We start from the raw sequence: 23,003 nt of genomic DNA, 5'->3' as shown, positions 1-23,003 counted from the left end.
TAATAGATGCTAAATAGCACCAGCCAAGTCCTGTATCTACATTTCTATTTTTTTATTGTGTAATACAGCAAATATAGTATGATGCATATTGAAGGGTAGTGTTTTATTTTCTTGATGCTTTGTTGTGAAGACGTGCAGTCGGTGCTGCTTGTAGTGAGTGGTGTTTTCTCACAGCCTTTGGATGTAATATATGACTATTCTTTAAGCTCGGCTGCTGGCCAGCGCGGATAAGATTTAATGATGAAATCTTCCTGCCTTACAGAGTACCCTGATAATACAACACACTTACAAACATGAATATACAGTACTGTGCAAAAGTCTTGAGTCACGAGTGGTTTCTTTATATTTGCTTCCAAAGAGCCAGGCTGGTTTTTTGATAGTGGTCTTGAGTAATAGGTCCCCAGAGTTTCTGAAGGTCTTTTAAATTTTTGCTTTGATCACGGGTTGCTTTTTCGCTCATTTTGATTCCAATCCTTAAACCTGACCATTTTATGAAGAATATTTATTAACCCTAACCCCCTAAAGATAGAAAAAAAAAAACCCCCACCCAACTCAAGTGATAAACCAATATTGCATCTATGCAACAAACACAACTTGGCAAAGGACCAATTTGAAATAGTTTTTTAGCCACTTTGGTACATACTTAGTAATGTTTTTGCTTGTTTTGTTTTTTTTGCACATCTTTCCAGTCTTCTACTCAGGAATTTTACCTCATTAGTAGCAGTCTTTCTCGCCTGGGGCTGGAACTGCAGACTTTGCTACCAGCCATGCGTTCCCAGATCAGCTCAGGGCTACTTCGAAGCCTTCTGTTGGACACTCCAGACCAGCTGATTCCAGCCCAAAGCTTCCTAAAGGTGCTCAATGAAAAGGCAGCCAAGTAAGTATCCAGCAGCACAGGTGTGGAACTGACAGAAGCATAATTTAGATTGCTTGATGTGTGTTGGGTTATTATATTTTACTTAAATGCAAAAAATATATATCTGTTAAAGAGAAAATGAATTCTCAACGGTGCAATCAGAAAAACAACACAGCATCATAAAACTGGGCTGACAAATGTAAGATATGGCACAGTGGGAGATGCCTGCTGTCACTCCATAAATGTATGACCAATAGTTGGCATACAGTATGAGAGAGGAAAAGGCCTCCTAGTGTCACATGGATAATTCTTTTCCTCAGTTTTCATCATTGAAAGGTCAAGCTGACCACAGGCTCATCTCTTAGAAAATGCGCTGCGATATATTACCAGTAACAGTCACATTTGGACTGTGTATTTGTGCAGGTCAGGGAACAAGACGGAGCTATTCTCAGATCTGTCTGGATTCCCAGTGCTGCAGGAAAGAATGGAGCAAATCCAAACTGTCCTCCGTGAGATTCAAGACCACTGCAAAGACATCCGTCTGATACTAAAGGCCCCCGCGCTCGAATATACGACTGTTTCTGGACAGGAGGTGTGTGTGTGTGTGTGTGTGTGTGTGTGTGTGTGTGTGTGTGTGTGTGTGTGTGTGTGTTTTTGTGTCTGGTTGCCAGTTTTAATCAAGAGTGACACATTATTTTCCCTGTCTTCTCTGGTCTTATTTATCAGTTCTCCTCCTCTTTCTCCTCTGCCCTCAGTTTCTGATTGAGGTGAAGAACTCAGTTTCATCCATTGTTCCACCTGAATGGGTCAAAATCAGCAGGTCAGCTCACTCACCTCTGCATTACAAACATCACTTACATGTACTATTTTTTTTTTTAGCATTGATTTTAATATTCATTGTGTGATGTCAAAAATCACATCTGACTTATCTAACTTGGATTGCACAATAGAAATATTGTTGGGCAATTTTTCTAAAATAAATGCTGTAAAAAACTTTTTTTCCCATAGCACATTTAAAACTAAAGCGCATTAGACAAAAAAGAAAAAGAGTAAACAAATAACTAAACAGTGATCAGAAAAGATTGAGAAGGAGACCTTAATGATGAGGGAGTATTTGAATGCTGCACGTCGAAGACATTTGAAGGTGTGAGACCATCTAAGGCTTTAAACACAAACAGTGACACTATTTAATGGATTCTGTGATGCACAGTAGACCAGTGGAAGTCTGCTAACATCTGAGCCAACTGCTGCACTAAATGCAGAAGAGATGATTGACTAACTCCAGTACACAGTGTATTACAATAGTCCAGTTTAGATGTAACATAGGCATGTTTCCCTTAGCTCTATTGAGGAGTTAGCATATTTGAGCTTACTTTTTTTTTTTTTTTTAACTTTAGCACTACTGATTAGAGCCAGACTGATGTATTGATGGGCTCATATTATCTGATGGTATAATGGCCAATAAATGAAAATTTGAAAAGTAAAGAAGAGACGGAAAGCACACTTCAACCATGCTATGAGTGTTGTCGTTGCAAATAACTGCAGCTTCCCTGTTGGCAGTACCACAAACAACAATCAGCTGATTCAAGCAGGGTGTAAACAAAAAATTAAATAATTCAGTTTAAGAAATCAGAGCATTCTGTTTATTTTTGTGTCTTGTCTGGATTTTTAAATGACCAAATATTAGCATTAATCTTTAAAATCCTGGGTCCTGTTTAAGATCTGTTTCATTTACACTCTGCTACAATTTTTTCTTGTTTGTTTGTTTTTCGAGCAGCATATGAATAAGAAAAAAACAAACTGTTGCACTGATTTGCAAAAAGCCCAATTTTAACTAAGAGTAGTGAAAAAATGTGAAATGTTTTGTTTTTTGAAAAATGATGCTTAATTTAACACACTTGTGAAACATTCAGCCTCTCTGGGATGCTCTTTGTAACTTACCATTTGCAAATTAACTAAATTAATTTTGAGTTGGTTCACCGGGTGTTTCATTTGTGACCCTCCCCCAAGTCTTTAAAAAACATTTTGCCGGTGTCACATTCAAAATGAGCATTTATTACTAAATACAAATCAAGTTTCTGAGTTTAAACATCTGATATGTTGTATTTTCAGTATGTATTGGGTAATTCATTTATGAAGACTGCTTTTCAGCATGAACATGGCACGGGAAGCCCTGAATCCCTGACCTTTGCCCCCAGAGGCTGAAACATGTGGTAGCCAAAGATTCCTAGATTGTCATATTATAAACCTTTGTCATATTGTAGGTAAGTGGTTTACAAAGACCTCTGGTCCTTCAATGGGTTGCAAGATAAATGTGAGGATTTTCAAAGGTCCTGCAGCTGAATGGATTCTTTAGGGTCTGAACAGACAGATGGGATTGGCAAAAATTAATTTTTTGCTGGAATAATAAAGGTCCTTGGTATTCAAGAAAGGTAGAGTGGTGGACAGATCAATATTATCAATAGTAAACCTATGAATTTCAGCCATCTGCAGGATGCCATTAAAGATCAGCAAAGACCACCTGCAAGGAGCTTAATGGTTATGTAAATGTCATAGTCCTTTACAGAAAGACTCTGAGGGTCCCTTGAAATTCATCAGAGGGGACCGGAAGCTTTTGTAAAGGGGAGAACTGTGCTACTGTGAAATCCCAGACTCTAAAGTCACTGGGGCAGAGATAATAACCAGCGAAGAACAGCAAAAATTGGTTAACAGAGGGTGCTGGATGGAGTGGTATCCAATCAAAGAACAGGCGGGGGAATCTAGCCAAGGCACCAATAAGCAGATCAGCACTAGGGCTTCACAATTCAGTGATCAAAAGCTGAGATGTTAACTGAAGTTACCTCATACTTTTGGGGAATTTTTCTGTGGACTTACAAGACAGAAGAATACATTTTTGAAAGTTTGTGGCCCTTATATATCTTGTGTTAAAACTAACACAGCATTTCTTAAAAGAACGTTAAACCTGAAGGAGAATATCCAGCCATCAGTTTGTCCCTGATGGGATCCACTTGAGTTATGGACAGAAAGAACAGTGATCTGAAACACCTCTGAATGGCTACATTAAAAAAAAAAAAAAGATTTTGGAGTAGCTTGTCAAAGTCCGGATTTTAATCTGACTAAGATGCTTTGGCATTTTAATTTATTTATTTAAAAGGGACAGCGTATATTAATAAACATATCACTGTAAATATTCCAGAATTAGCCAGAGGCCTGTTTTTCTCCTGTAGTCCCTGGCAAGTCAAAAACAAACAAAACACCCCATCAGACAAGAACACATAAAATTACAACAATAAAATCCACAGTACAAAGAACAATACAATAAAACAGCGCAGGACAACAAATACATATGAAAGCATACAGATCAAATATGACATATTAGCATAAAATGACTGATCACAGATCTGATTTCTCTGTAGCCATCATTTGAGATGTGTGTGATGAAAGATTGTAAATTCTCTTATTACAGCTGGCATATTATTCCAAATCTCACTACCTTTAACTGTTAACACCTGATTGCTACATATTATATGTCTAAGAGGCCTTTACTAGAGGCTCTGGTTACTCTTAATATTGATATTAAGAGTTAAGAATTCTGATATTCAATTTTAACATTAACAAACTCACCCAATGAGGGTGGAGCAAGTCCATGTTGGTTCTTATAAATAGGACAAGCAAATGTATTCATTTATTTATTTTTTAAATTTCAAACTTAAGCTATTGTATTTTTGAAGTATGAGACGATAATGGGTGGGGAAAAAGCGTTAAGATGTTTCTGCTGGTTCTAAACTAGTAATACTTACCATGGACCAATTAGTGCAACAGTATTCTATATTAAAAAAGATCATAGAGTAGAAAAACCTTATAGCTACATTTACTGGCAGTGATGATCTAATTTGCGTGAAATTGTGCAGGCTGACATTAATGTTTTTAGACCTTAAACAGGCCTTTCCTGCTCAAAAACCCTTCAGTGTGGCTGAATTCAAACAATTCTGCACAGCAAAGTGGGCCAAAATTCCTCCCCAGTGATGCAGTATATTACAAACACTTGATTGCAGATCTTGCCTTCAGGGGTGTCACAACCAGTTTTGGGGTAATTACATTTTGCTACTGGGCCAGGTAGGTTTGGATAGCCTTTTTCAATTAATAAATTAAATCATCATTTAAAAACTGCATTTTGTATTTATTTGATGATCTGAAACATGTGTGACAAGTCTGCCAAGAAAACAAAAAAAAAGAGACCAAGAAAGGGGCAAGTACTTTTTCTCAGCACTGTCGAGCCTCACTGTAGGTTTGTGAAGTTTAGGATTTAGCAGGTGGCCTGCTAACGAATAATATGCGGTAGTATCAAGAGATCTTTCATTACAGTGTTATTACAGTACACAATACATATTGCAACACAAAATTACATTTATTTTCCATGTTTTTGCATTAAGTTTAATCTGGTCATAACCCAAGTAGATATGCAACAAGTTGTCTCTTCGTTTTAAGGGGGCACAGAATTACATACATGGTGTCCAGCAGTTATCAGCACTTGTGTAAAAGTGGTTTTAAATTAATTTCTTTTTAGTATACTACACTCCTCTTATATGCTAAAATCCAGTAGTTTAATTCTTCACTTCAGTCCATTTTTTGCCTTGCCTTCTGTACTTCACGTTTACCCCTGTCTCCTCTGCAGCACCAAGGCAGTCAGCAGGTATCACTCTCCTTTCCTGGTGGACCGCTACAAGAAGCTGCAGCAGCTCCGAGAGCAGCTGATGCTGGACTGCCAGAGGGAGTGGACCAATTTTCTGGAGTATGACAGACACATGCACGCATACACACACACACACACACACACACACACACACACACACACACACACACACACACACACACACACACACACACACACACACACACACAAATGCAACTCAGCTGGAAAAAAAATCTGAAAACATGCCAGTCTGTGGTTCAGAGGTATGCCTCCACAGCTCTCAGCCTGCCAGAATTAGTCTGTTTTAGTCAAGTACACCGTCAGTGCTGTCTACTCAGAACACTTCAAAATCTCTTTTTCTCTCTCTCTACAGTCAGTTTGGGGAGCACTACCACACCATGAAAAGGGCTATTAGTCACCTAGCAACCATGGACTGTCTCTTTTCATTGGCTGAGGTGGCTAAACAAGGGGACTATTGCAGGTGATGTCCTCTCACGATGACCATAAATATTGATGCATGTGTTTGAGTATGTAAATTGGGTGTGTGCATGTGTTTTTATGTGTGGGATACACTGTATATGTGTGTGGTTCGGGGTCGTGTCGTGTCCTAAAGTCTCAGACAGGTTGTGTGTGGGTGTGTGCACCCCGCTCAGCAGTGTGCTCTGCCAGAACTCCAACATCTCTCCCACTCACTCACTCTTTGCTTCTCACACACACACACACACACACACACACACACACACACACACACACACACACACACACACACACACACACACCTTTATGCTGTGCTACAAATTTCTGTGTTTCAGGATTGCTTCTTCTCATATACTGCTACCTCCTGCCCTCTTTCCATTGTATTTGCATGTCCTACTTGTAATTAGTTTCTTTGACTGGAAATGTTACGGTTTGTGTGTTAAAGTGGATATTGTTGGCTTTTTTAACCCATTCAACCAAGAAATCCTCTAATCCAACTTGAAAGAGACTCTATTAACCGAGAAAATGAGATTTTGCCTGTACCCATCAGAGACCCATCTTTTGTAGCACTGCTAGCATAGTCCTCATCAATATTTCATTTGGTCTGAACATCTTCCTCTTCCGTCAGATTATGGCGCCCATCTGAGGGCAATCTGTGTTATCCTTTCAGGACCTGTAATAGCAATTCTTTGTTTTTATTCTATGGGTGATGTTGAGACAGGCAGTTCTCCTCTACTTTTCCATGTGTGAGCATTTGTTTGGAGGGAACAACGTGATTGCTAGGATGTCATTCTTGGTAATGCGCCAGATTCAGACCGTATAGAAGGATGCACTTCACATTGCTGTTGTAGAGTCTTATACTATGTCTTCTCTTTGAAATGCTTGGATTTCTAGATGGAGCAGAGCACTGCTGAAAGCACCCTGTGTCTTATTGTGCTATTGACGTTTGTTGAGTGAACATGCCAAGACCTAAAGAGGTCTTTAAGGTTATTTAGAGTAAAGAATGTGGCTGTCAATGAGTCTGGCAAGCGATTTTCTGTGGAACTGGCTGCCCCAGCAAATTGAGCCAAAAAGCAGACTGTTTGATACAAAAAGAACCCCAAAACGTAATCAGCGGAAATTAACTCTTGCAGCTGGTTGGTGTCAGTGCATGTGTAAGAGAGGGACTGCACAAGCTGGACAAATGCAATGTGCACGGGAGATCTGCCAGGAAAAAGTATTTGCTGTCCAGAAATAACATTTGAGAAAAACTGCAATTGAACTATCAACATATAAGCAAAGCAACAGGACTTTTGGAATAAAGTGCTCTGAACTAATGAATGGAAGATGAAGAGAACAAGAATGATAAAGGGTCGTTGTAACATGAGATATGTTTGGCACAGACCACATAACGTTTCAGGAAAATGGTCCCATACCAGCTATGATGCACTGTGGGTTGAATGTTATGTTTTGGTTTTGCTTCACTGTCTCAGACTCTGCAGCTTGCAGTCATTGATTCAGCTATGAATTATGCATAATTTCCAAGTGCTTTGAGATAATGAGAGGCCATCTGTCCAAGAGCTGAAGTTGAACAGGAAGTGAACATATCAGCGTTGTAATAACCCTAAGAACACTAATCTACCTCTAGGAGGGAAAAAATGGCTTGATCCACATTGAAGTGTTTTGGGAGGATTTGTCGATGCAAGAAAATGCAAACATCTTCCAGCTGAGGTCAATGAGTGGTGGACAATTATGCAAATAGCCAGCAAGAAGTTATTTGTGCTGAAGGAAAAATTCTAGTTTTTGAGCTCAAAATGTACTCAGTCTTTCAACATAAGAATATCCACATATCCGTGATATGTGGATATTTTCTATTGAATAAATGACAAAAAGAAGCAGTTTTACTCTTGGTAAAGCAGATCTTCCCAAGTTTTCCCAAATGATGATCATTTTTGTTTTATTTATAGTTTTTAAAATAAATAATTAGCGATGGGTATCGTTTAGGTTTTATCCGATACCGGTGCCAAATCGGTACTTTTGAAACGGTGCCGGTGCTTAAACGGTGCTCAAACCGGTGCTTAAAGAATGGAGAACACAAAATTGGTCCAAAAACCTCTCATGTTCAGCTGTTTTTTTTGTAAAAAGATAACAATGTTAGCCTTTTCTGCAGCTATGGGGCATATATGGTATCACTCTTGGCTGGGAGCAGTGCTTAAACAATGGAAAAAACACAAACTTTGTCCAAAAACTTCTCATGTTCAACTGTTTTCCACTTTTTCTTTGGTCATTTTAGCCTTTTTGGCCAGGGTGAAGGGAGTATCTGCCATCAAACAAGAAGACAGCCGCATGTAGCTATGATGATGTTTGCTAGTTCACCTTACGTGCATTAATGTAATAACGTGGTTAGCCTACTCAACGTAAATTACACACGAACAACATTAAGCTACTCACGCAGAGAAGAACGGCTGCTGCTGCCATCATCATCCTCATCATTTCTGCTACACTGGCAGGGCTAGGGGCCAGGACTCTCCTCTTCGTGTTTTTGGGGGATGTTGCTAACTCCGGGTCCGATAACAGGCACAACACCCGCAGTAGATGTGCTCGGTGTGAGGTCTCGCAGCAAGCTATCAAATACGGCGCATTTCTGGGCTTTTAAAAAAACGCTATGCATCGCCAGGTGTTTCATCAGATTTGAGGTGTTACCTCCTTTGACAGTATCACAGTATCACCTTAAAGCACTTGTTGCAGGCTGCTGAGTTTGCATCTTTTGCTGTGAAGTACAGCCAGACTTTGACCGCTTCGCCTTGGGCATTTTTAATCTGTAGCTCTGCTCTAAAAGAACGTACGTACCTGGCCCCACCTACTATCCTCAGAAACGTAAAATGATTGGCTAGAATCTAAAGTGTATCACAGCTCAGGAAAATAAAGCACCGAAATGTGCGCTGCTTTTCGGTCTGGTTACTACCGTTTATGTCAGAACCGGTGCCATCATGGCACCGGACACCGGTACCCATCCCTATAAATATTACAGTCAACATAATTAAGTGTTGTATTGATTTCCACTGCAATCCTAGATAGTAGAATATATTTACACAGTAACAATATTCTACTTTTTTAATTTTATTTTTAATTATACCAATTTGCCTTAAAGAAATCTTTGTCAGTACAGCTTAACATTTACTCTGTACATATTTGTCTTCACACTCTGTGTGGGTGTGTGTTCACACGCCTAACTGACTGTTCTGTTTTTAGGCCAGAGGTGTGTGACAATAAGCACCAGATTACGATCAGGGATGGCAGGCATCCTGCTATAGATTTACTGATGGGAGAGCACAACCAGTATGTGCCCAACCACACTGAACTACAGGTAAACACACACACACACACACACACACACACACACACACACACACACACACACACACACACACAGGCTCATTCAGAGAACTTTGAAGAAAAAAAAAAGCCAAGCCAAAACATACACAGACATTTGCCTGCTCGCTAACGCACTGAGAGCGTGCTGAAACAAAACTGCAAAGGCACACAGACTTTGTCTTACACATGAATACGCACATAGACTTACACGAAACCACACAGATACATGCATACACACACATGCTTCCTAGCTCAGCGCTGGAGTGGGTGTAGGTTAATCTTGTAACAGAAGCACAAGCCAATAGGAAGAGAAGCCAAGCTTTCAGTCCACCCACAGCTTCAGCTGTGCAGGACAGCATGCAAATATCTTTTTCTGTCTCTCTTCTCGTTTGCCTTCTGTCTATGTCACAGCTATTATCCTCTTCTCTCTCCCTCCTTTTAGGGTGATGGCAGGAGAACAATGATAATCACTGGGCCTAATATGGGGGGTAAGAGCTCCTACATTCGCCAGGTAGCTCTTATCTGTGTAATGGCTCAGATGGGCTCATACGTCCCAGCCTCAGCGGCCTGTGTGGGCATCCTGGATGGCATTTACACCAGGTACGAGTACAAGCAAAAACTTGTCTGTGGACATATTTTGTCAACCATGTAGCATCACAGTCACTTTGCAGGTGTGTAGTTGGGATCCAAAGGTGAGCCAATTTAAAGGCGCCTGCAATCTGACAACTTGGTACTAAGTAAAGGGAGCTGAAAGTCTTAGTTTTTTCCACATTTTGGGAGTCTGACGTTACAGACAAGTCAAAGGCGCAAGAGTATAATATAAGTATAAAAGCAATCATTTGATTCAGCTTTGAAGGAAAATGAACACAGCTTGATTTTTTTTGTTTTTTAAGCAGCATCTCAGTGACATCAGTGGATCGACGTTTGTTTTCCTCGTAAGCGTGTTAAAGATGGAAAAACCGTATAGACTGGCACATTAAAGCGGGTTAGTAAATATACATGTGTAATACCAAGTCTGCTATATAAAATCACACAAGACTATTACAGGGCGGTGTTTTTTTGGGTTGCTCTTGCTTTGCCTCTGTTGACAGTGAGATTAGGACAATGATCCTGAAAGCTCTCACTGAGCACAGTTTCACTTCTGAACGCTTTGTTAGTACAATTAAACCAAACAGGTAGAGGTTACTGTGGAGACGACTTGACAAAAAAAATAAATAAATAAATCGAACTGTTACCCTAAAAGCGTGTGAGCTACTGTGTGTCACCTTCATTGTCTGTGAAACAGTCAAGTTTATTCATAGGCCAGACAATCACACTTATCCCTTCTAATCCTTTTTTTTTTGTTCCTCACTGCACAGGAGGAAGTGTGTAAGGGGGGAACAGATGAACTACAGTTGTATGACAATGCCGGGTCTATTGTTCCATCAGTGGTGTATAGTAGAAACTCTCGGCAATAAGGTTTTGTTGGAGACCTTTTTTTTGTGCTGTGATTATTCTTATTATGAGGAAAGTAGCAGTGAGCTCTGCGTCTAATATTTAGTCCTGACTACATGTTTAAATGAAATAGAGGCCAAATCGCAGTCTGCGTTATTCTGCCTGTGCTGCGCTATGTGATTAGACCTAATGGCTTGCAGATGTGTCTAATTGTCTTTTTTGCGGCTTTAAGCATGTTCTTAAGTATTAACCCAGCGGGTGCCAGAGACAGCAAGTGTGCATGTGTGTGTGTGGATGTGCACTCTTAATTATATCCTTGGGAGAAACAGTCTGGGGGTTTTAGGTTTCACATTAGCCTAACAAGGTGATTTTGACTGGTCATTACATCAGTAAGCGGACAGTTTAGTTATCATTTCCTGGGTTTACAGTTATCACAGCGACGGATTTGGTGAATGGACAAAAGGACCTGAACTGATACACCTGGTGGTTTATGTACAGGTTGCCATTCCATGAACTAAAAACAAAAAAGATGGCCGTTTGATTAATGCCCTCTGATGACCCTTTGCATGGCTTTCAAGAACACCAGTTTTATTTTTGTTTTTTAGATACCTTGTGCACCATAAATTTTATTAGCCCTCAACTGTAAAAGGCTGATGGCAAGTGCACAACATGGACACCAAAGTTTGTGAATGCAATAACTCTAGAACAAAGCGACAAAGGGCTTTCAAATTGTTGTCACAATTGTATCAACTACAAATCTTGGGCGTGTTCGAATCTTAACAACCTCAGCCTCAGGGTCAAGTGAGGTCAAATTTTCTGAAAATCTTGCGAATCTGATGACTCAAGAACAAAGTGATACAATACATGTATTAAGTAGGAGGCCGAGGGGTACCAAAGGACACCTCCAGTATATTTTATGTTCTGTGGCAATATTCTGTGATCAACCTAGACTTTGTAACAATTCAACTTTTTTTCCATGTGAGCAGCCCTATGAACGAACTTGCATGCATAACATGGTCTCTGCACTTTTACAGCAGTAATCATGCTACAGATTTTTTAATCATTACAGTTAATTTTTTAAAACTATATCCTGGCTTGCATTTTACTTAAAAAAAACAACAACAAATGAACAAAACCAATAAAAGCCAATTTTTTAGAGTTAGAAATAATCGTTATGTCTCATATACTGGGCCTTTGTGACATTTGTGACATTGTTGCCAACTGTGAAGTGCCCTCTGGTGGACAAACTTTGTAACAGCAGCACTCATAACATGCTTGAAGGGTGTTTCTGCCATCTCTTCTTTACTTTTTGAAATGTAGAATTTATCGGTTGTTAAAAACCCGCCAAAATCTTGACAAACGGCTTATCTGTTGATATATTGGGTGTGTCGGTGTATCAGTCAAGCTCATAGTATGTTTAATATTAGCATCTACCTCTATAACACATTGTAATGTATATGACAAAAAAATAAGGAAAAGTATAATGGGCCCATTTGAAAGGCACAACAAATATTTTTAGGGCTGAAATGGGAAAGCCCGAGTTTTGGGTTACATATGATGCTTGTTTACGGATATAAGACTTTTAAACAAAGGTCAGTTAACGTCAGCTTTAGAAGAGCCAGTGAAGGTCTATATATAATAAATTAGTACAGAGCTGTGCATGTGTTTGACCGTGTGTGCCTCTGGTGTTTAGTGAGGTATTTGATCAGGGTTGGAGGTTAATATACTCTCCCTGATTCAAACAATACAACTAAGAGCTAATTAAGGTCCACAGTGAAAGCGCACCCACATTGTATAATCCATCCTCTCCTCACCTCCTATGTAACCTCTGTCGTCCTATCAGTTTCTAATTGGACTACTCGGCCTCTCTGTCAGAGAGTTGAAGTTGCTGAGGAGAATCTGTCTTATAATAAATACTCAATCAATTCCCACTCCTGTGTCAAGCATAATAGGTGCAGCACTGGGAATTGCTTCATCTTTTGTGTGTGTGAGAGATATTATGCATTTATGAGTGTGAAAGCGAGCCAGGCAAGAGCAGAGCTTGAAAGTTTTACTTGAGTGACATAAGCAGACTTGTGGGTTGGGGATAATGAGATGGTGCGTAGGTGTCTAATGGGATATCCTGTCTGAACTGATCGGGGTGATTGATTATCAATGAGGAGAAGGAGAATAATCGGGATACTGCTTTAAAGCTGTGTGCTGCCTCACAAGAGTCTTGTTTGAATTTTTCTGCCCACTCCACTAAATCTGTGTGTGTTTTTGTTCTTTTGCAGACTTTGGTAGAGCGACTTTAGCTGCCTGGAGTGTGTGTCTGTCTGCGTGTGGGTGCGCGCGCATTTGTTTCCAAGTGGCTGGCAGATGCATGTGTGTGTATTCGTGTATGCAGCTGCTGTGTGTGTTTTCTTGTTGGTTTTTAGTCCTGAAGGTTATAGAGCACATTCATCCATCCCTTCATGGTTGTTATGGAAACAGCAAGAGGAAGCTGAATGTAAAACTGTATTTTGAAAAGACCTTTAATCGACCATGGACTCCTAGCAGTGATTATACCGTGCTTTACACAAGTCTTTCTTACACTCCCCTCCCTTCTGAAAGCGCAGCTTTTCTGCATTTTTCTTTTTTGGGTCCAGAAATGTGGATATCATCCTCACAAGGCCTCACAAACGGCACAGAGTGTTTTGCTGTGCAACATCAGCACCTTTGTGGGTGTACACATGTTGATCCTGTGGAAAGATGCTGTATCCTGCATCGACTCATCTGTTCCTATGAGTTTTTAATAGTGCTGCAGTGTCAGAGAGTCTGTGCCATCTTGTAGGCGGTATACAGAGCTGGTTAGGCCTTTTGTTTTCTATAAACCTGGAAGGTTTAAATCACACAGGATTAAATTCTGCAGAAATCCATGTAGCAGGATAGTAAGGCGAACACTGAGAATAACCTGAAATAATTTACAAAATATTAAGCGTTAAGATACTTATATCAGGGTTTTTAAAAAAAAAAAAAAAAAAAAAATTGATTAAAAACATGTGTTGTTATATATTTTTTTCCTTGCGGGGATCCCATTGGCTTACACAGAGTGGCTGCGTCTTCTGAAGTCCACATATGCAGTTAGTTCTTCAACGATGATACATTTGTCCTTGTAGTTTTGCCCCTGTACACCATCACAGTGGATTTTAAATCAGACAAACAAGGAATGATTGAAGTGTAGGTCTTTAGGTTTAATCCAAGGAGATTTAAAAAAAAAAGAAAAAAAGTTGCATCAACTTTTTCAGTCGCAAACTGAATTTCAGCCATTTTTATACACAGTCCACCTTTTTCAGGGGCTCAAAAGCAATTTAATGATTGATTGACAAGCATTTTGATGGACACCTGAAGTTTATTCCTTCATTATTCCATGAAAAAAAAGATATTTATTGGATTCCAAGTGTTGAACATAAATTTTGCAGCTTTTCAGTGGACTCCTCAATAATTGATGAGTTGATGTTTATTCAAGTGAGGAAGGCAATCCTTTGGGTGAAACACCAATATAAACTTATTAGAGCGATGCAAAAACGTTAAGATTTGCCAAAACTTCTGTCTGGTGCATTATAATGAAAAGGGAGTGCATTCAGGTAATGTAAATACTTGGCAGAAAGGTACAAACCACTGGTTCACCTCAAAAACAAGAAGACCAGAATAGACTAGAAAACATGAAATCTTTGATCAAATCAAACTACAATAAACGTATTTCTGAATTATGAGAAAAGCATAAAAAACAGAAACGCATCATGATCCAAAACCGTATCACATCATCTGTCAGGCATGATGGAGTTAATGTTATGGCATGGGCATGTGTGGCTGACAGTAGGCCTGTGTCACTAGTGTTTATATATGATGTGACTGCTGATAAGAAGTAGCAGGATGAATTCTAAAATGCACAGGACTGTACTTTCTGCTCAGATTCAGTCCAATGCTACAAAATTGTTGGGGCAGAGCTTCCCAGTGCAAATGATAATGACCCAAAGCATACTGAAAAAGTAACCCAAGAATTTCTCCGGGTAAGAATATGTCAGCGAGGAGTTATCGTCATTATATGATTATGTCAGACACACACTTCTGGCTGTGAAAAGCCTCATTCACCCACTATTCAAATCCTCTGTTTTCAAGGGGCAGCCAATCATCATGCAGTGACAGAAAGATAATCATGTTGTTGCAAAGTGAATCCTCCTAATAAGTTGCATTTAAAATTTAGATGTTTGTCATTTTCAGTGGCAGGGAGGCAGCTCCATGGATCCAACTGTTTTGTGGGTGCAGTCTGTTCCTATCTGTTTTTTGATCAGTCGTAGGAAAGGAAGGCTCAAACAAATATGTGAGTCATTTCTTTCCCTGCTTTCATTGGTACTGCTGCTAGAATTCAATGACATATCAATGTTCTTGATTTGTGCTTGTCAGGAAGTATTCAGACATTCTGATAATTTTTTTAAATAACATTAAAAAAAACCAACTACCACATGCATTTGTAGGATTACTGCTGGGATTACTAATACTCCAATTTTGAGAAGTATTGCTACAAGGGAACAAAAAAAATGGCAGCAAAATTCTCCCCACAGACAGGACAGTCTCTCACTCACACACACACACACACACACACACACACACACACACACACACACACACACACACACACCCCCAGCTTTGTTAAGAAGAAATCGAATAAAATATATGGACTTTTTCCCTTTTAGCAACCTTTTTTTTTTTTTTTTTTTTTAAAGTTGTATAATAGAAGATTGTAATAGTCATGCAAAATACACTTGGGCTTTCATTTTCTTCCTGGAAAACTACACATGCTGATAATGCTTCACTGCTTCTTTTAAAATATGGGATGATTTTATTTTTTTATTTTTTTGAAAGAAATCTTAACTAAAGACAGATCCACGAGTGTCAGAAAAACACTTGAATCTAGCTCAACATGTTTACTTGAAAGGTGTGAGGTGAAAATAAATGGAGTCTATTTCCAGGATCAGTGTGTTTGGCTAGAAAGGAGGATTCAATCAGACCAGCAGGACACCCAGCTGGTGGAGTGTTGCTGTGTTCATCTGTGGACAGAGTGAGTGTGTAAACTGCTCTGCCCTATGCATTATACATCTGGTGTCATTTCCTCTGAGTTTTAATCATGCATGCAGATACAACCTTTATTTTAGAGCCTATCTGTTAGTGGATTTTGGGGGGAAAGTTAGGATATTGATGTTCTGCCAGTTTTTGTTTTAACATAGTTGTGATCAAAAAGTTGTGGCATTCTGCCTATAAAAAATACCTGAATTAAGTTAGGTCAGTCTCCCCTTCAAGGTTTTTTTCTCTTGCAACTTATGGACTTCTTCAACTTCTACTTCCCACTTCTCACAGATTCACTATTGCTTGGTGAATCGTTTGCAGACAAATTTGTGTCTTCCATGCAAACTACAACTGACCGCAGTAACTTCCTGGTGACCAAAGTAATTGGAAGGACGTTATCGGTACAGCACCATGTGTCTCTGAGCAGCCAGTCTTGCAATACAGACTGCACTGCCAGCAATTTAGTTATATGACAATAGTGAGAATATTGCAAGTAACATAGTCAGAGTCATACTTTTCTGTAACGAACACCCGATATACCTCAAGCATCTTTTTAATTCATTATATTCCTTTAAAAATGGTTTTCATAATGCTGTACATGGGAAAACATATGTGCCAGTCTCAGGCTAGCTGTGATGATAATGGACATTTAATTCATCACTTGGGATCTAATAAACTGGCTAATAAAATGCAGCAACATGTCTGCCACACCTCTCATCCACAGGGTGCGTGGTGTAACCATGGCAACACAGGTGTTAGATGCTCTTGTTGGAGTTTCATTCATAGACACAGCAGAACAGGAAGAGACAGATTTAGTGGTGAGAAACACCGACTGCCAGAGAGATGTGGCATCTGTGATCCAGCTGGAGTCGAGTTTCTATCAGATGAGTCAATGATCTGTCTGTCAGTCTGTGTGAAAGCAAGAGCTCTCAAATTGGCCTTGTAGCTTGTGAAGAATTCAACACGTTGTCATAGCATTTCCAATCAGTACATTTCTATTATTGTGGAAATATAGGTGGTCTTGTTGCATGCTGAGTTCGCGTCACTGATGTATTCTTCAGTCTTTTCTAATAAATTGTTGTAATATAACAAGAACATTTTGGTATTGTGATTTCAAATGTTTGTACTTTTTTCTGTCAGGTTTGCTGAAATGACTGGTTTTTGTTTCTAAGTGGTCATACTGGTCATACTGGTCATCTCTTCTCAAGCTGATGGATGCAACCTTTTTCCCCTCTTCAGAAAACAGGAGAAGTGACTGTCACAGAGATATTAAAAAGTGTGTTATTATAGTCTTTAATCTTTTATAGGTGCAGCAGCCCGTCCACTAAATGCTTTTAACAATGATAAGAGTTGATTATGACTCATTTAAATGTGAGTAATGTTGAAGCAAACCTTAGAGTTAGTTTTAATATCTGTGTGGCCATAATGTGTGAATAAATGAGATTAAAGAATTCATTTAAATCCTTTACACCATCAGCCACGTCTTAAAACGGGTTGATTTCTTTCTTCTTCTGTTCAATTTCAGAAAAGGAGCCCCCCACTGTTGTTCTCCTGCATTTTTCACACCCATCATTTCAATCTCTTGTTCTTTTTTTCAGTGCAGAAATGTTTCTCCTAGAATAAGACTGTGTAGGAGCAGGTTCACTGTGAGAAAAATGGCAGATTCTTTGTTTGTTTGTGGGTGTTTGTGGGATTTCTGGAAGAACAACAGCAGTTTGCAGTCCATAATTGTGGATTGCATTAGTGGCATCAGTAGTTTTTTTTTTGGTTTTTTATTATTGCAACTTGAGTTTGAGTCTTTTGTTTTCTGTTTTTAAACACATCTGTCTTTTAATGCTTTCTTCCATGACCTCAACATATGGTTAAGTCCATAGCTTACCTGAAAAAGACATGTTTTTATTAATTATTTGTTAGCAGGCTGACTCAATAATAATTTAAAAAAATCATTAACATTTGGAGGCTCATAGTGCTTACTTGGGCATTTCACATCACAAGCTAGTGTACTCCCAGTGCTAATCCCAAGCCTGGATAAATGGGAGCATTACATCAGGAAGGGGAAAAGTTAGTGCCAGATCAAACATGTGCAGCCATCCACTGTGGTGACCCAATGGGAAATGAGAAAACGGCCAAAAGTTAAAAAAAAAAAGAAAAAAAAAGGTTCACAGTACACTATGCAGTCCTATGGAAAACTAAGAACATCCCACCTTTAGCTTAAACAGGTAATCACTTTCTGTATGGCTTTATCGGTGTCTTACATCATCGTGGAGTAATTTGGTCCACTCTTTTTTTTTTTTCTTTTTCTTTTTTTTTTACAATGTTGCTTCACTTCATTGACATCATTCATTTACACTTAGTGGTTTTAAGGTCCCGCTACAGCATTTCCATTGAACTGAAGTCTGGATTTTGACTGGACCATCGTGGCACCTTTGCTGCTCTGCTTTGAATTGTTTGAGTCTGTTTTGATGTGTGGTGTTTGGTTTTTGCTAAATATGGCGTCATGTAAAAACTGCCTTTCGCAAAGGTGGTCAGTGATGATTACTTTGAGTACTTTTGATTAGCAGCACAGTGCTCTTAATTATCCTCTTAACTCCTATGGAAATGGTAAAGGTTTACTTAGTTTTCACATGACTCTCAAACTGTCCATCACTATAATGCAATGCTATCACCACAAAGTTTCCACAAGTAAACATGTAATTTTTTATTTGGTTTTGGTTGGCCGGGAGTCCCTGGCATTTAACCAGTAATTTATTGTGTAGTCTGCAACGTCGTACCACAAAAATGTTTGACTCTGTGATTGAAACTGAAATGCTCAAAAGACAAAAATATCGTGTTTCACTTTATGGCTTACTTATTTTCTCTGTCTTTTTTCCCCTTTTCTGATTGATCAGGATGGGAGCTTCAGACAACATCTACAAAGGCCGTAGTACATTCATGGAAGAGCTGACAGAGGCCTCAGACATAATTTCCCGTGCGACCAAGCAGTCATTGGTCATCCTTGATGAATTGGGACGGGGCACAAGCACCCATGATGGAATTGCCATCGCCTATGCCACCCTGGAATATTTCATCAAAGATGTAAGTGTGTGCAATGTAAGCACTACAACGATGGCATTTAAATAAAACAATTAAATTAATGAATGTGGAAATGAAAATTAGAAGAGCAATCAGTAAAAAAGCATAGGCAGGCTACCTGGGCTTGGTAACCATAGAGATATCTTTAAACATGTGCCAATTAATCCTTTTCATAATTCCACAAACATTGTGGGATCTTGATACCAGCCTACTTAATCATAAAGGTAATTGCCTTTGGTAAAGGGTGTGTGTGTGTGTGTGTGTGTGTGTGTGTGTGTGTGTGTGTGTGTGTGTGTGTGTCCATTTGTTTGCATACAATTATTTGATTGCATATACTTGATGGTGCTGCAGACATCCTTGAGTGTTTGTTTTAGAGTGAGATAATCCAGCAGAAAGGACTAAGACTGCTACCATGTTTCCATATCAAGTTCAATGTATAAAAGTCTTGACAGGAAACGGTTATTTGCAAATAATTTAAGTGTAAATTCTACAGACACATTTATAATTTATTTATTATAAATACATGGATCAAATATTTGTTGGAGCATGTCTCTAAAATCGTAAACCTTATCTAAAATCCTTCTGGATTTCTCTTCAGGGTCATCTTATTGGCCAGCTTTGAGCTTTTATTTTTAGATCACTCCCTTGCACTGTGCCCACTGCAATTTCACTACAGACCTCAAATTTGGGCAACGAACAAACATCAACTTCTGTTTCAAACTCACCCAAACGTTGTTAGAAGAGTCACTGCTGATTATGACAGCTGAGTCTCCAGATACCGCTGAGCAGTTTTCAAAAGGAACAGCATGGGACATCTACTCAGTGACCTAAAAATGACACTTACACTGAAAATGATCCAGAGAGGCACCAGAAGGTGATCTCGAAGGAGACGAACACAAAGATTGCCTAACTTGACTGTGTACAAAAAAAAAGAAAGTTTCCTAAGCTGTTTTCCCGTTCTCGTACGTACCACAGTCTTATGTCAGACCTGTTCTGACTGCCGGAAATATTCTGTTTGGTTTATTTAGGGGCTCTGCTTGGGCAGAGCGAGTAGGAGTCAGACACATTATGCCCACTTGTTGCTGTAAATTCACCAGTGCTACTCCCATGTGTATCACACAGGCTTAAAAACCATAAAAGGTCTGATGTCATCAGACATTAGGGTTGCACCTCCATTAGGTAATGTCTAAAGAATCTGGAGAAATCTCAGTATGCAAGAGACAAGGCTGAAAATATGGTGTCTAAATAATTAGTAAGTCATTACGTTATGTTTTTATTTATATATTGCGCAGCATGCCAGGATATTTTGGACTTGCTGCTGCTATCCTAATAGACAGGAGGACATACCGGTAATGGAAAAAGAAATGAGAGGAGGCACATGGAGGACTGCTTCATGACTTATGTTGCAGTGCAGCATCCTAAAATGCTGACATAATTAAAGCTGATGATACGCTGTCCATTGTCCAACGTTGTGCTTGGACATAATTGTGGCCAAATCCGCTCTCACCTCCTGTCAGCGTTCATTAAACTGGCGTGGACAGAAGTTAGAAAAGTCTAATTTTAGCCAAAGGCAGGAGAAGAGTGGCTCACACGCAATGGTTCGCTAAAGAGGGTAGACGGGGCAGCAGATACGTGCTGTTTCACCTCTGAATACCTGGAATGAGTGTTTGGATGAGAGACTGCCCGTGCGCATGTGTGTGTGCTCTGCTGGGATTATGTGAACTGGCGCAGTCAGGAGCCCTCGGGATGTTGCACAGTGTTGCGTATCTTTATTTTGGCAGGACAGATGAGCGGCACTTTGAGGGGGATGGGGGTTGTGTTATTGTTAACTGAGTGCTTGAGGTTGTGGCATCAGTTTGGACACAGCTGTTTGTCTTCTCAGCTGTTTACGCTCGCAGTATTTTCCATCGTATAACAGACTAAAGAAAGAAATCAGGCTTCCTTTGTTCTTACTCCATGTTTTCTGATTCCATTTTAGTTTGGAATTACTCCTCTGATGTTGGATATTTTGTCAAACGGGTCAACTGAGTTGGCCAAATTGTTTCAGGTCATGTGAAAGATGTTGCCGTAGAACAACCCAGCACTGATATTATTCGATGCTGCAGCTCCCTGGGGCTTCTTAGTCTGTTTTAAATTTTAGTTTTGGTTTTTGGGCTGGCACGCTCCTCTCTTATGAAACCTTTTTCTAGCAGAAAGAAGCAAGCACTCTCTGCTGATCTTTCGGCAAGCGAATACTGTTTTTTTCTGACACATTGACCAGGCACCAAATAGCACAGTGACCAAGTTAATTATCTCGTGGGTAAAAAATATTACATATTAAACATTTTCTATAGCAACAAAAACAAATAATTATCTGAAAACCACGTTATCCCCTTTTAGAATGCCATCCATGTCAAATTTGGGTATGCAGCAAACAAAAGTAGTGTGGTTATAGCAGTAATATAAGACAGTGAGTATGTCACCTTTCTTACCATTTATGTTGTATTTCTAAATGTTTGATAAACAAATGGCTCTCAATCAATGAACACAAATCAAAACTGGTTGAAAATAAGTTTATCACAGTGCTGGTGATAAGAAAATGCCCAAAGTCACTGAAGCTGATACACAGGCAATTCTGTAGTTTGCAGAAAACACACAAAAAAGACAAAAACTAAAAGAAACTACAAGAAGCTAACAGATAGAGCTGGGCGATATATCGAGTTTTTAAAACATATCGATATATTTTTATACGAGATATAAGATGTGACAATATCCTTTATATCGATATAGTCTATGTTACCTTATACTTATAGTTGTGGAGCCGCAAGTTTGCCTCTCTTTCGTCTACTTTTGTCTCTACGCAACATTACTCCGCCTCGCCTCTATCCTTCACTGAACACAACTCCCCCTCCTCCCCCATCGCTTCACGTGCAGGCAGCGACAAGATGGACACGGCAAATCTCCGTTAACGAGTTACTGCGCATCGCCCCATGCGTGGGGCTGGACGGCGTCAACGTGTTAACGAGCTAACCATGCTAACGAGCTAACCGCGCTAGTCCCTACCGGCTGCATAGCCTAAAATCCTTTCATTCTCTCAAAAGTTGACAGCGCGCCTTATGTATGAATTCTGGTTGTGCTTGATGGCCGCGAACCAATTTTATGTGGTACGCGGCGCTCAGCAATCTGTCAAAAATGTTTGAGTACGATTTTGGTCAGCTACGGAGCTGCACCGCTTGATAGATTGTCGGCGCATTACGGCTACCGAGGAGCCTCGCGGAGTGATACGTACTGTGCTCCAACGTAATATTACCATATCCGGTTGTTCAGTGATGACGCGACGAATCCTACTTCCGGGTCTAAAGTAGTCTGCGTTTAATATGGCTTTTGTGTTGTTAACATGTTTAATGTTTTGTATTTTCTTCTATTTGATCTCAAAAAGCTCCTAAAACAGTCAGTGATCCCTGTTGACCTCCCTCGGCTTTTATTACCGCTAATCATTTATTTAAGCTCAGTTTTTAAAACCTTAGGATGTAACTACAGCCCAGCCCATGAATGACTAACCTCGTATTGAGGATGGATTATCTCAGTTGTTCTCCTGGCTGAAGTTTGGTCCTTTTACAGCATCCTGCCATGCGATTACATTTGTTCCTGACCACCGAGAACACTCACGTTAACTTTTATCGAGTGGGAAAAAAGTTAGCTTGTTTATATTATTGTAGCGTTCACAAGAACCAGACGGTTGGGGTCTCAGTTTGTCCGTTTATTCGGCACATAAGCCAGCGGGTTGTTAACTCAGGGGGAAGCGCTCTCGAACTACACCTCTCTTCAGCCTGGCACACACACAGAACAACCAGGTCCCCCCACCCCTTCCTGTACACCACCCTCACTACTTCCTGCAGCCCAACCACACATGAATCTTAAAGGAACAACAACAGTGTGCAGAGAAAACCAACATGTCACTGTCCAGTAACACTTAACCATCGTTACACTGCCCCCCCAGCAATAAGTTCCTCGTCCCCGAGGGAACGACACAGTCTCTGAGGCGGGGCGGTA

General features: G+C 39.8%; 1 protein-coding gene across 1 annotated transcript in view; it reads left to right on the top strand.

Moving 5' to 3' along the window:
- The window catches only part of msh3 (mutS homolog 3 (E. coli)), a 60,668-nt gene that overhangs the window by 18,918 nt on the left and 18,747 nt on the right, over positions 1-23,003 (top strand). The window contains exons 14-21 of the mRNA XM_085367423.1: positions 690-877; positions 1,280-1,448; positions 1,612-1,676; positions 5,532-5,648; positions 5,923-6,030; positions 9,258-9,372; positions 9,823-9,980; positions 18,788-18,974. Of these exons, the coding sequence (XP_085223549.1) occupies positions 690-877; positions 1,280-1,448; positions 1,612-1,676; positions 5,532-5,648; positions 5,923-6,030; positions 9,258-9,372; positions 9,823-9,980; positions 18,788-18,974 (1,107 nt within the window). The remainder of the gene's footprint in view (positions 1-689; positions 878-1,279; positions 1,449-1,611; positions 1,677-5,531; positions 5,649-5,922; positions 6,031-9,257; positions 9,373-9,822; positions 9,981-18,787; positions 18,975-23,003) is intronic.

This window comes from Diplotaxodon limnothrissa, linkage group LG12 (genome assembly GCF_057381915.1).
Source record: "Diplotaxodon limnothrissa isolate DT_005_m linkage group LG12, D_limnothrissa_male_GT1.1, whole genome shotgun sequence".
Classification (NCBI taxonomy): Eukaryota; Metazoa; Chordata; class Actinopteri; order Cichliformes; family Cichlidae; genus Diplotaxodon; species Diplotaxodon limnothrissa.
The sequence above is the reverse complement of the archived record's forward strand: the minus strand, read 5'-3'. Positions and strand labels throughout refer to the sequence as shown.